The following is a 14,919-nucleotide window of genomic DNA, read 5'->3' as shown; positions in this document are numbered from 1 at the left end:
GCTGCTGGCTCATAAGCCATTCGATCATTGGATCATCCTATCTTCAACCAAAAAACTATGGATCAGATCTGTGTACTTTAGCTCCATTCTCTCCTAAAAGCACTTCAGTCTCAATCTCAAATTGTAGTGAACATATGCAAGATCGTTGATGCGCTTCTGTGTCAAACGATTGCTCTGCTTGTTGTGAATGAAGGCGAAGGTAGACCAGTTGCGCTCACAGCCACTCGAGGAGACCACCTGGACGAGGATTTGGATAGCTAGCCGCTTAAGATTTTTTGCGGACAAACCAAAATGAATCCACATTCAACTGCAAAAATATTGAAGAAAATATATAAGATAGTATCATATTAGTAGCAAGCTAATGCTAGGTAAATGTTCTCTTGATGTGTAATATACCTGAGTTCATTTTTTTTTTACTTACAACAGCTGTTGAGACTCCAAAGTTGTCAGTGCTTTTTAAATATTTTGGTATGCTAAAGAGATCCGTATTGTAATATTGTTAATAATTGAAGATACCGGTTAACTTACACATGTCACTTAACTTACCTCTTCTAGACATAGGGCCGTGATTTCTGGATCAGGCTCCGTCTTGTAAATTATATTATGCAGAGCGGCTAGATGTTCATCATCCATATTGATTCCAGCTACAGTGTACTGAAACCTCAGGTTCAAGTAGTATGCTGTAGATAGTGTTATTATCTTAGAAAAATTATACGACTATAAGAGCAGTCTAATTTTTAATATTCTTGCTTACTTGCTAGATGCAAGTTCCTACCCATCTGGTATGGACCGGTTCGGTAGACCATACTTTACACATTAAACTCTTGATGGATTTTGGTAATGCTGTGTAGGTCTTGGACTTTGGTTGGATGTTGTGATCCACATGCTTTATATTGGTCATCCTGTTTTGATATTGTTCATTATTACATTTATGGGCCAAATATATCTTCAGATTTTACATCCACTTAATGTTACATCCACTCTGTGGCATTAAATGGCCCATGTGGGCTGGCAGCCTGCGTGGGCGCGATTCCCTGCTGGGGAACGTATTTCCCTGCGCGGCGAATCGCGTGCGGGCGCGCGATTGCCACAGACATTAAATGGCCCACATGGGCTGGCAGCCTATGTGGGCGCTCTTCCCCGCTCGCAGGCGCGTGGGGAAAATAAGTTTGGGCCGGTGCGAACTAGCTCGATTCGCGTCGGTACCAGCTTGTACCGGCTCAATACGCACCAGGACAAGTACAGAACTAATCGGTTTTGGCCCAATTTGGGTCGGAACCGAATTTATATGCTGTACCGTACCGGTGCTTGTCGGCACCGGTTTGGTACGGGCTAAACCGACTGGTTCCGGTCGGTTCAGCATACCATGCCTACGGTAAAGTTTGAAAGGAGGCATCTATAAGAATTTAACTGGTTATCATGTAAAAGGATTTGAAAAGGTTTGCATTAGTTCATTACTATTTTTTCATCCCTCATTGAGTCAAGGACACATAAAGCTGACCAGATAGATTGGGTATGTTATAAGGATTTTCCCCCCTTGCACTAATGTTTTACATATATATGTATGTGTTCATATACATATAATTTAAATTTAAATGAAGCATCCAATTTATTGAGTCACCTAAGCTTAAGTAATTGACAGTGACATGTTGTCATCTTATCTGTTATTAGCTTACAGCTAGAGCTATGAGCTAATGACCTATCAGCATATGACCTGCACTGAGTTTGACTGGAGACAAGACCAGCCACCCTGGCATGGTGATTGAGGTGGAGGATTACAGACTGTATCATTATTTTTTCTTTGACTGGCTATTCTATATTACTGTCCAAAAGCTTAGATGTTTTCTGAACAGAGTCAAATCTACAATTTGCTCACCTTTTTTTTTTTGGTTAAATTCCTTTCCAGCTATGATTTATTGACGGTACAACCTCTGTAGGTTAGGATCGCAAATTGACACCCTGGCTTTATTTCTCACCTTTGAGCAGCTAAGATATGCTGTCTCGTACTTGCACATATTTCTTAGATATGCATAATGGAGTTAAAATAGTCATCATACAGGTACTTTAATGTAGTAATCAAACCCTTAGGATCTGTGAACTGCAACCCTACTCAGAAAAAGGAACATCAGAAACACATGCCACAGTTAACAAAACTGTTGATTTGGTTTTGCATGCAACCTATCGCATTATTTTTGCCTTGGATGTTACAAAGTCAATAATTATTTTTATATTCCGAGCTCTTCACCCAGAATAGTACTTTTTATATGGAGTATAAATATTATTTGTAGAAATTAAATGATAGGGCTATATTTTAAAATAAATATAATAGAAGGGATGACACATATGTTGTTGATGTTTCTACTGGATAATGTTTTTGGATGCTCTATAAGCTGAAGTTTTTTTTTTGTGGAATTTTGCATATACACACTTGCAAATAGAGGATGTTACATATCTACTCCTTGAAAATCACTATTTGCATATATACCCCTCCACACGTCCTTTTTTTTTGACAACGCTCTTGCCATTAGATTTTTAGTAGGTGTTAACAAATATATGTTTTAAGTACAATGATTCTATTACCCTCTTATGTTAATACACTTAAAAAAATATTTAATATTCAATTTATATTGTAAATAGTTTTTTTTGGATAATTTTTTTAGGGGGTATTTGCAAAAGGGTAATAAAGTTATTTTCTACTTAAAATAATCACTTACTAACACCGTCAACATGGAAGGTAACATTGCAAAAATAGGATGAATTGAAGGGCGTATATGCAAATAGTGATTTTTGAGGGGTAAATATGCAATATTCCATATTTACAGGGGTATATTATATATGCAATGACCCTTTTTGGGGTTAAAATAAAATATACTTTTTGAGTACTTCTGGATATTACACATGGGAAAAACTTATATTATTTGTTAAAATAAGTGACTTAAAGGACAAGGAATGCATACTTAATACACATTTGTGATTGTCCAGCGAGCATGATCTTTTTTCTGAACATTTATATGCAGAACTGCATCTAAGGCAACTATTTTGAGTTGGTTAGAGTTTGTTATCTCTGACCCATGGTCAGTCTCACTGGAATCAATCTCCTTGTTAAACATGCATTTTAATACGTCTCTTCATAAATGGAAGTTCTTAATAAAAAAGAATGCAGAATAGAAAAAGGACCAAGCTTGGGAAATTTTAGAAGGATGACATTGAAATGCAACACACAGAAGGTTTAACTCCGAAATCCATGAGTACATGACATCATAAAGTGAGACATCAGTTATATTAATTGTCTTTTTGTTTTTGTCTTTTCTAGAGCTTTGTAGTTCTGCTTCATTGGGTATTCTTCACATGGTTGGCTGCCTGCGACTTCTCCACCACATTCTCCTTAAATTACATATCTAGTGTTGCCATATTATCCCTTTCTTTTTGTACTAGAAGTTAGGCTTATTTTTTTTATTACAAAAAAAGTGCATTGATAATGCTGCAAGGTATACAAAGTTGAACTTTATTTACCTGATCATGAGCTTTCTATCTTATATGATGCACATTACTTGGATGGAGTTTTTCATTTCTGATTTTTGTTGTTTTTGGATCTGTTTTTGCGCAGATTCTTTTGTCTATCCAAGTCTATGCATTGACAGAACCTATGGCTTGTAGAAGTGAAGTGAAAAAGGATGACTTGGCATTGCAACAATCTAAGATGACAAGCTTCTCTTGTTGTGGTTCGCTTGTTACCAATGGCAGCATTAGAAACATGGAGTCTGAATTTCATGCAGGCGGTAACTTAAAAGGAATCAGTTCTTTGGGATTGACAGGATTAGAGAATCTTGGGAATACTTGCTTCATGAATAGTGCAATTCAGTGCTTGGCTCATACGCCAAAGCTTGTTGACTATTTCCTTGGAGATTATAGCAGAGAAATAAATCAAGATAACCAATTAGGAATGAATGTAAGTTATGATTACTGCTTTGTTTTTATTAAACTTTTATAAGAATTGTTTCCTTTAGTAGATCATGGTCTTTGCAGAAGTTTCATTTTGTTGGTCAAAAATCATACTTTTCTGTTGCTAATTTTTTCTGTTTTCTAATCAGGGTGAGCTTGCTTTGGCATTTGGAGATTTACTGAGGAAGTTATGGGCTCATGACAAAACCCCAGTTGTTCCACGATCTTTCAAAGCAATGCTTGCACGTTTTGCCCCACAGTTCAGTGGATTTAACCAGCATGATTCTCAAGTTAGTGATTTTTTTTTCTATCCAATACATTCAAGTCTGTGCTGAAAAAATGATATAAAGTTTATGATTAACTATTAAAATTCAAGTCAGAAAGGTCGAGAGATTTATTAGATATCTGTCTGAGATTTGTAGGAGCTCCTTGCTTTTCTGTTAGATGGACTACATGAAGATCTGAATCGTGTCAAATGTAAGCCATACTTAGAAGCCAAGGATGCATGTGGTCGTCCTGATGAAATAGTAGCAGATGAATATTGGAAGAATCATTTGGCACGAAATGATTCTATCATAGTTGACATCTGCCAAGTAAGTTTTTACTTTTTCATGTTATTTGTTTTTGTTATTTCACCATCACGCCCTCTGAATCTGTGGTCATAAAGATGTTATGTTGGCTTCCCTACAATTCTACCTTCGCCTTCTGGGCCTATAGCAAAATAAAAATAGAGATAGGATGCCCCAATGTTGCTCTAAAATCCTCTCTTTTTCTTAAGTACACTAGCTGATTTTGTGACATGTGACAGCCATGCCTGCTGGAAGACATCTCGTGTTACTTCTTCTGATGTTCTCAGATTAATATGCCTTATGACCTTGCTTTCTGCAGCTTTTCTAAAAAATTTGCAGACATCATACTTAGCTTTTAATCATGATTATAATTCATCTCCTTCTTGATTTAGTGGACTATCTTATTTTGTAATATGGGGTTAATTACAGGGTCAGTACAAGTCAACATTGGTTTGTCCTGTCTGCAATAAAGTGTCAGTTACATTTGATCCATTCATGTATTTATCATTGCCTCTGCCATCGACAACAATGAGGACAATGACTGTGTCTGTTTTGTGTACTGATGGTAGTCTTGTGCCATCTCCATACACAATAAATGTGCCCAAGTCTGGCAAATGCAAGGATTTGATTCAGGCTTTAAGCATTGCTTGTTCATTGGAAGATGATGAGAGTCTTTTGGTTGCTGAGGTATGTTCTATTATACAACCTAGACCTTGACACGTTCCTCTATGAACTGTTTTTTTTTCTTATTTTAAATGTTTTGTTTAACTTAACTAGTAGGAAGAGCCCTTGCAGGTTTATGCTGGTCGCATTATTCGTTATCTGGAGGAACCTTCTGATTCGCTCTCCTTGCTTAGAGATGGAGATCAGTTGGCAGCATACCGGTTACCAAAAGATCTTGAAAAAGCCCCGATGGTGGTGTTTATGCACCAGCGCATGGAGGAGTAAGCTTGATACTCCAAATATAAATGCTAAAATACTGAACAACTCTTATTGACAACCTGAAGAAACAGGGTTTACTGCTTATGTAATTGTGGTTAGGGGTGAGGCTGCATGCCTAGGTGGCTGGCTTCCCTATGGCCACATATTTCAGGCAGACTAGACCTTGTTTTCTCATGGTTGCTTATTAGTCTGAATTGCATCTCTTTATAATTTCTCAGTCTACATTTTGCTGCCCATCAGTCTTAAATTTCTGTGCCTCAAACTTATATTTTGTGCCTGCTTTTCTTAATCATGCTATATTTGTAGGTAAACAACATTCAGACCAGTATGTCAGTCATGGTACGCTATATCGTATCGAACCAGACTGTACAACATATACTGTATTGTATAGGTTCAATACTGGTACACAGTCTAGGGGGCATACCGATACTTGGTACGTTGAACCAGCTCCATACCATACCGTACCGACACAATGATAGCATGGCACCGGTACAGGGCTCGGTACTGAGACGACGTACCTTGATGTTAGTAACCATCTGGATGCCAGATTTTTGAACTTGAGTAGTGCACTGACAAAACTCTGTCATATTATTGTGATGACTCAACCTTTATCAACAAACATTTTTTAGTTGATAAACTAATTTGCTTACCAATTAGTTGACTTGCATGAAATGAAGCTTATGGAGAATCATGGCAACGATAGGAACAAGATTGGCATCTAACATTTGGCGCTTTGCAACCCAGGGCTATTTTTCTTGTTAAATTATTGCACCCACTTTATTTTGGTTATCTCCTTTTATCTAATGCTGTCTTGCTCTGAATTGTTAATTGTGAAGCATTTTTTTGTAAACAATTTGTAGAATTGTTTAATTCTCATCGAGTCATCTAAGTATATCTGTTGCAGAATAAGAACTAGATCTTTATATCTCATCTAATGCAGACTTACATAATTACCAAATTTTCCCAAAGTACATTTTCAACAACCCTACACCTAGTAATGCCATTTATGGTTGTTAAAAGGATGCTTAAATGAAATCTGTCAAGTTTATGCAACATGATATTTTTGGCAACATATGTGGACTTGATGCTCAAGCATGATGACAAATGCATATATAAAATCACATCTTCTTTGCCTAATGTATCTTTTGATGGGACCTATGTCGTGTCTTCTACTAGTATTGTATTTCACCTTATAAGGGCAAAGACTGGTATGAAAATTTATAACAAGTTGATGAAGCTTTGCATTTTGTCATGCCAGTGCTCTAATGCAATGATTGTTGAACCGAGCCTACCGGCCGGTTTAGCCCAAACCGAGCCGACTCGGTATCCGATGGGGTTGGTTCCGGCCCCGTAAAATGGTTCCGGCCCTTACGGGGCCGTAACCTTAATAAAATTGGCCGTAAGGGCTGGAACCTCAATAAAATTGGCCGGAACCAGTCGGAACGACTGGTATCGACCGGTACTGGATCCAGAGCATAATATTGGTTGGGAGCATGGGCGAATGCTCTCGGGCCGGCACTAGTGGCATTGCAATTGGTACAACCAAGAGTTTAGGAAAGGAGGGGTAATCAGGTTGAAACAGTACTTAGCTGGTGGTTGCGGTGACATATCGAAGTGCTGATTATGCCCACAGGAGGTTCGACAGCTGATGAAAAAGAACCTCGCTGATTTCAAAGAAGAGATGGAGAGGGTTGCCAAGAAGAAGGCAGAGGTGGAATGTCGAGCGGCAGAGGCACCTTCCTATCACTCCAAAGAGTCAGAGGAGTCCGCTCCAGATGACGACGAGGCACAGATCCAGACTGCCATGCAGGCGAGCCTGGATGATCAGTCGTAGAAGGAGGTGGTCAGGCATAGGGCTCGATTTGGGGCCTCGTTCTTCGAGTCGGACTCCGGTTCTGCGAGAAGCAAGACATTCAGAGTTCACGAGGACCTCCTCAGTCAGAAAGAGGTCAGCAGAGGCGGTGGCCGAATTACATCTATGCTTGGGGCTTTTGGTAGCAAAAGAAAGTCATCCAGAGAGATTCCACCAGGAGCAGCAGTCCATGATTTAGATTCGCATGCCTTCTCCAGCAGAGATTCAAAGCAATAGATGGTTGACTTAATGCTGAAGAAGGATAAGAAGGATAAGTGGCAAGCTATTGGATCCTGATTCCACTTTAGCCACATCCCAGCGAATATGGCAGACAATATGTACTACAGTTCTGCCATTTCCGCCATACAGCCTGTCGGCTCCGATGTAGATTATTCAGGCCCGAAGGACATTTATGGTGAGCTTCTTGACAACAATAAGGAGTTAGAAAAAATGAATTGCCTCTTACAAGAGCAAGTGGCCCATATATGGACTGACTGTGATGTGTGATGGTTGGATCGGTCCTATCAGGCGGAGCATCATCAACTTTCTAACATACTGTGATATGAAGACTTTCTTTCTCAAGTCGGTTGAAGCTTCTGATCAAGTGCATGACTCCACATAGGTCCTCAAATTTATGGAGAAGGTGATTGATCAAGTAGGAGAGGAGAATGTCGTGCAGGTCGTTACTGATAAAGGGTCACAATATAAGGCTGTTGGAGGGATCTTGATGGAGCAGCGGCCACATATTTTTTGAACTTCATGTGCTATATATTATATTGACCTCATGTTGATGGATATTGCGAAGATCCGTAGATACAACATACGGTGGAGACAGCCCAAAGCATCACCGGGTATATTTATAACCATACCTTGATTCTTTCACTAATGAGGAAGTTTGCAAGGGGTAAAATTTTGAGACCAGGAGTCACACGCTTTGCTACCAACTATGTTGCACTTGATAGCCTTGAGAAGAAAGCAACCCTATGTTAGATGTTTGTCAGTTTCGAATGGCCAAAAACAAACCCTTGCAAGCCTCTACCCTGATCATATTAGTATAGCTTCTGATAGATGCTTGTATTAAGAAGTTGTGGGAAAGCAATAGTTTTAAAATATAAGTTGTACAAAAGATTTTTGAAGCTTGATATTAATTTTTTTGCTAATATGTCAGCTTTTAATAGAACAATTAGGTTCGAGAGGAAAACATGTTGTGCAGGTAGCATGTTAGTGCAAAAGTTTTTCCTTTTCAATTTGAAAAGTTTTGTATATTTTCCAAAAGTGAGCTTCATTTTGTGAAGTACAACGGAGTTACAGTTGGTCAATTAGTCAATGCCATAAATTTTCTCTACTATGTTGAAGGAATGAAGGCCTTTCCTTCTATAATAAGGGTCAAAGATTTGTCTGTTTCTCCACTATGCTATCATGTAATATGGAAAGAACAGAAGAATGTTTGGTGGTGAGAGTGCGCATACAGCTCTGTCTGCTCAAATTCTTCACCTTATTAATGCTGGAAATGGAAAGGTTTGGGTCAGGTCATCCCATGCTCGAGCCAAGCTCGAATTATTCCACTTAGGCTTCTGCTGGGCCTGAGTCCAAAATTATCACAGAAATTATACTTGAGCCCAGCCCATCCTGAATGCAGATAAGCTCAGAAGTCAGAAGCCTAAAAAGGCCTGAGATTGCTGATTTGGCTCAGCTTGATGAGGGAGGGGGAAGGGGCTTGGGTAAGAAGGGGGGGAGGGAGGGGAGAAGGGAACCCAAGCCTTTGGTTACTTTCAGAAGGTCTGATTTGAAGGCACGATGAGTTGGACGAGATGAGCAATCCCTAATATTTTGATGGTTGATTGTGTTTCTACATGGAGGAAGGTGGCTCAAAGTCTACAGAAAAGAGAGGCGAGCCTTCTTCTAGGAACCGTTACCATCATCTCTTAACTAAGCTAAAGGTCTTGTTGGATTAGCCTCTAAGGCAAAGATAGAAATGTAGTGGCTAATGACAAGGGGACCACATGAAAGATTAAAAAAGAATCTGAAAATGATGAGCAAATCTCACATAAGACATTCTCAATTCCCTAGTAATCATACTTAGAGGTGAAAGGCCATGTGCCTATATGGTGAACGCCTGTAGGTAAAAAATTTCAGGCTTTAGATACCTATTTCATAGGGGTTTTACAATGCCTTTTAGTTTAGTATTGATCTGAGATTAATATATGAAATAATATGAAGAAGAACATTGCACCAAATTTATCTAGCCAATGGCTGCCCAGACTTAGCCCCTTGATTTTTTTTGGGATGTGGCTTGTCTCGACCCAAAGCTGCAAATTCATTAGCCGACAACCCACCCCAAAGGAGGTCTGGAAAGTCTTGGGGATCATTTCTGTATCATTACATGAACCTTGAAAGCAGTGTTAAGGTAATTGCTTTGGTATTGTCTGCTCCAGTTAGAGCCTTATTTGATTTTATAGACCTTCCTACGGTGCACAAGTACTGCACAAGCTTGACATGCTTTTTAAGACTCCTGGCACTTATCTGCCAATGCAGATGTCTGGCCGCTTCTGCCTCGGTTTTGCTAATCTTTATCACAGTTTGTCCTTCAAGGAGAATCCATATAAGTTGTTAACATTCATGTCTGACTTTATACGAAAGGCATCCTAACCAAATACAATGAAATCTGAATTTGTCAAATCGACTATAAAAATAAATGCAAATTAAACTTTTATATCATATAATAGTGTTTCAAGGTTCGAAAAGGACTTAATGCACTTATCTGTCAGCTTTGCTGAAGACCAATATACATCCTCAAAATTTACATGCACCTGCATGCTTACATGCCTATACATATATACATACATATATGTGTATTGATACCCAAATAGTTGGGAAAAGGCTTGATAATTATGATTATGACATCTATTGTATGTATATATATGTAGACATTCATATATGCGTAGCTATACATATAGTGAGAGGTTCCCTGTGAACATTCCATCTCACATGGGAAGAGAGATCAAATGGCAAGGCAAAAGTCCATACACCTATACATGTGTATGCATATGCATCTGCACATACACATACATGCTTATCGACCTTCATGAATCATCTGGACACATGAGGATGTTTAGCTGAAAACATATAGCTTTGGTTTTCCATGCAGTACAAGACAGCGAAAGACATGAGTGAAGAAACTGCAGTTCTTCTGACCAAGCTTGTTAGTTGAAGTAAATTTCTTAATTATTTCTCATAAAAAAAATAGCTGAAGAGGCATACTTATTTCTGCAAGTATTCATATTCTGTACTCTAGCCTGTAGTATCAGTTTTTTTTTTTCCGCTTCTGATGCATGTCTGGCTCCCTGACCCATGTCATGTCTGAGTAGTATTCACATTCTTCTATTCTATTATTATGTTCTAATCAGATCAGTGCTTTCAGGTATTACATCCTTGGTAAAATGACTTCACGTTGGCAGGCATTTGGTTTTCCTCTTATAGCAAAGCTGCCTGATACTCCAAGTGGCTCCACGATTTGCAAACTGTTTCTGAAACTGCTGAATTCATTTAGACGATCAAAGGATATTGCTTTAGATGATGATCGAGACAATTGCAGAAGTGCTTCTTTCGATGAGATTGCTAAGATGGATGCAAGTTCTTGCAAGTCAGGCTGTAAAAGCACAGCTGATGCTGGTGAAGAGAATGAATATATGGGGGATGAATTTGAACTTTACTTAACAGATGAAAAGGGTCAAGTCATGGAATCAAAGATAGAAATGAATGAACCACTTTTATGGACTGGGTTGCAAAAGCAATTGCACATACTTGTCCGCTGGAAGGATAAATCACTAGATCAATATGATAAGTCACTCCTGAACTCGCTACCTGAGATCTACAAGTATGGACTCTTTGCTAAGAGACTTCAAGACTCCTTTACTCTATATGCATGCCTTGAGGCCTTTTTAAAGGAGGAACCATTAGGCCCAGAAGACATGTGGTTAGTATACCTTCTTAATATCTCATATTACAGAAATACTCTGTGTAGGTTTATAGCATCAGCCTTGGAAGTAAATTTCTATCTTTTTAGGATAACATTTCATTATAGCTGCCTAAATGATAAGATTTGTTGGTTATGGATACAGCCATCAGTCTCTTAATAATTTCAGAAGATGAAAAATTTAGGGCAGTGTTGATATTTGGCTCATTGATTGCTGTTTAAGCTTTTTATTTAATTTAAAAATCCATATTAAGTTAAATTATGCCAGTCTTAATGCTTGCTGTTTTAATATCTTATGTATTTCCGTTAGCTTCTTGGTGGTCTGGTGATGGAAACTCTTGAAGTTGAGCCCATGACAATGAACAACGGTGAAGATATATGAATATAAGGACTAAAGGCATTTTAAAATTCATATGATTATTCTTCCTGTAAGATATTATTATTAGCTTCAATTCAAATGCTAGTCACACCCTCCCCCTCCTCTCCCTCTGTGTTTGTGTATGCGTGCATGCTTCTGTGTGTTGATCTGGTTATGATGTGTGCATGCATGGCCACACGCATTTAACCTTTATTTTTCAGGTACTGCCCATGCTGCAGGAAGCATCAGCAAGCTAGCAAGAAATTAGATCTTTGGAGGCTGCCAGAAGTTCTTGTTATTCATCTCAAAAGATTTTCTTATAACCGGTTCATGAAAAATAAGCTAGAAACATTTGTAGAGTTCCCTATTCATGACTTGGACTTGTCAGCATATGTTGCTCACAGGACTGAACATCCATCTCACCATTATCGACTATATGCAGTTAGCAATCATTATGGGAATATGGAAGGTGGTCACTACACTGCCTATATCCATGTGAGTTCCATTGTCAGTTACTTCTGTCTCATTTTTTTTTTTTTCTTTTTCTTCTCCTTTCTTTTCTTATTTTATTTTGCATTTGATTTAGTACCTTTCTTACCTACTTTCAGTGGAGAATGTTATTGAACCTGGTGGCCCCTCTCTCTCTAATGTATGATTTGGACTAATGAACATGGTTTGTAATGGTGAAAATTTAAATTGCATCTTTGATGTGCTCTACCACTGTATTATATAAATATTATGCTAATGTGCATGTAATATTTTAAGGTGATTGTGACATATGGGAAATTAGGGACCTTGGCATTTTAGGCATGCAAGCAGATGCCAAAAATGTTCCATAAAAGTAAAATAAGAATTCATGACTAAAATCATAACTTTAGTATTAGAAATAAATCAGAAGAAACTAAAGAAAGTTAAGGAACTATTACTTGAGAACCGATCTTTCTGAGTAACATACACTTTAAATAGTAAAATGACATTCTGTCTATGGAAAAAGAATAGTAATTGAAAATTCTAAAAACATGCTAAATAATTGAAATTGATGCATACTTATTAATAATGGATTTAGGTAAACTAGTAAGTTGTGGTTAAGAGGGTACTACGTATCATTAAGTCAGGGTTTTAACTGCCTTGCCTTGCTGGGTGCCTAGCCCACATACAAGGGGCTCCCTAGCTGGCTGGGTCCTATGTGGAGTGGCAGAGGGACTGCCTAAATCCATGAGACTGCCTATTGATGCATATCTTATGTTTGGTTTTTGCTTTGCTTTTCTAGGTTAAGATTGCTTAAATGGTGCATCAACCATGACCTTTCCTTTCAAATGAAAAGTTAGTGGAACCCACTGATGAATTCTTGTTTTTATCTGACATTCTCCATACGCATTCTCTGAAACAGATTTAGTTTTAGCCTGACTGAGATGCATAAACCATAGTAATGTTTTTTCCATGCTGACTATATCCTTATTACCATTGTAGCATGAAGGACATAATGAATGGTACGATTTTGATGACCGCCATGTTGTTCCCATATCAGAGGACTCTGTAAAGATGTCAGCTGCTTATGTTCTGTTCTATAGGAGAACGTAAAGTAAGCTTAGTTATACCCATACTGTAGTTTCTCACATCCTAGAGCATTGAATTGGAGTTTCCATGTGGTTTCTGGATTCAAATTACATGCATGCTTTCAGCAGTTGAAGCACCATTTAGCTTTGTTTCTCACATGTGGATTCCTTACTGCAAGTAAACAAGCATCAGGATCAGGATTGAAGTTTAGATGATTGGCATAGCAACTACAAGGTAGTTTTTTGATGGCATTTTCTCAGTGTCTACATGTATATAACTTCTTACAAATAGAGAGCCTTGGGACCAGATGGCTATTGTATCTTCCTATCACTTTTTTCTCACCCATAATTTTTAGGATGAGGTGGAGATCTCTGGCTTCCATGCTCTGTAATTTCTTTTTTCCTGGTTATATCATCATTTGATTCAATTGACTTCTGGATATTTCCTAACAAATTTGTGTTGCATGTGAACAAAGTATCTTCATCCTATCTTTTGTCATATTGGTTCTAAGCTAAACATGGATAAAAACCTCCTGCGCGAGAACATAGTGTAACATGAATTGTCTCTTGCCTGATAAATTGTTTCATATGCTTCACATAATTCGGGAGGCAAGCTAGCAGTATCTGGAAAAGATTCTGAATTTTCTTCAGTGTATGCAGATGTCAAAAATAGAGCCTTTTTTTTTTCACTATATATGCAAAAGTTGACCACTGAACATAGCTTGATCTCGGTAAAGCGTGACCTAGGTGGAGCATGCATTCAATTCGAAAATTAGTAGGCATTGCTTATGTTAAACATTATGGACACCATATTGGAGCACCAAATATGCAAGTGGAGTGATTATTATATACTGAAGCTGGAAGACTAATGCCTTCCATGTACGAAGTGATTTATCAATCAGTTGATGTAATAGAATTTGCTGGCAGAATTTTGGTTGTAGTTCCTTTTGGAGTCTAAAATCATTTCTGTCCATATACTGTACATCCACTCGTTATTCCCAACATGTATCCAGGTGAATGCTCTGCAGGCAACTCTAAGTGGAAGGCTAGTACCAACCAGCCTGTCACCAATTCTCACGGGAAGATGCTTGAGTAGCTCTGAAAAGTTGTGCAAAAAGTTAGGCCGTTTAGTGTATTGCCATTGCTCCCTTTGAATTCGCCTCGTGAAGTGTGCCATTAGGTGAAGCAGAGTGATTGTGCAAGGTACCTGAGTTACTTTTTTGCGACATTTTTGAGTGGCTCTTCTGAGTTACCATGGCACTGCTCATTGTCAAAATTGTCTCTCTATGGTTGTAAGGGAATTTCACAATCTTCAACGAAGGCCCTATTGATGTGTTCCTCTCTGTTAGGGACATGGGAACAAGCCTGACCAATTCAGGTCACGGATCCTATTCGAATACAATCAGGGTTGGTCTCTTTTAGCAGCATATTGTTGTATGGAAGGCAACAGGGTAGCAGTTGGCATCCACAAAACCTTCAACAATGATCCTGTCGTTCCTCCTATGCCGGACACTGGGAAGCCGGCTTGACCAAGATCCTTCTTGGATGCGGTTATGGATGGTTTGATGCTCCTCTTCAGCATATAGTTGTATTTTATAAGCAAAGCTGCACTCAGCGGCCTATTCGACAAGATAAACTAGCATGCAATATGATGTGAATAGAACAATGTTCAGGACCCAACCGGTTCTTCAAGGAATATGATTTGAATAGGATTAGATAAATCA

The 14,919-nt window shown here is 38.5% G+C and overlaps 1 protein-coding gene across 5 annotated transcripts in view; it reads left to right on the top strand.

Moving 5' to 3' along the window:
* The window catches only part of LOC103714421 (ubiquitin carboxyl-terminal hydrolase 8-like), a 34,846-nt gene extending 20,706 nt beyond the window's left edge, over positions 1–14,140 (top strand). The window contains exons 6-14 of one of the 5 annotated variants that reach the window (XM_026807407.2): positions 3,608–3,949; positions 4,092–4,232; positions 4,365–4,535; positions 4,941–5,198; positions 5,307–5,455; positions 10,727–11,281; positions 11,861–12,134; positions 13,110–13,221; positions 13,325–14,140. In XM_026807407.2, the coding sequence (XP_026663208.2) occupies positions 3,608–3,949; positions 4,092–4,232; positions 4,365–4,535; positions 4,941–5,198; positions 5,307–5,455; positions 10,727–11,281; positions 11,861–12,134; positions 13,110–13,220 (2,001 nt within the window). In that variant the 3' untranslated portion in view covers position 13,221; positions 13,325–14,140. Of the gene's footprint in view, positions 1–3,607; positions 3,950–4,091; positions 4,233–4,364; positions 4,536–4,940; positions 5,199–5,306; positions 5,456–10,726; positions 11,282–11,860; positions 12,348–13,109 lie in introns of those variants that run through there. The other 4 variants (XM_026807406.2, XM_008801663.3, XM_026807408.2 and 1 more) reach the window with 4 other exon arrangements.
* The last annotated feature ends 779 nt before the right edge of the window (positions 14,141–14,919 follow it).

Source organism: Phoenix dactylifera, unplaced genomic scaffold, assembly GCF_009389715.1.
Source record: "Phoenix dactylifera cultivar Barhee BC4 unplaced genomic scaffold, palm_55x_up_171113_PBpolish2nd_filt_p 000284F, whole genome shotgun sequence".
NCBI lineage: Eukaryota > Viridiplantae > Streptophyta > Magnoliopsida > Arecales > Arecaceae > Phoenix > Phoenix dactylifera.
This window is presented reverse-complemented; position numbering and strand designations above follow the sequence as displayed.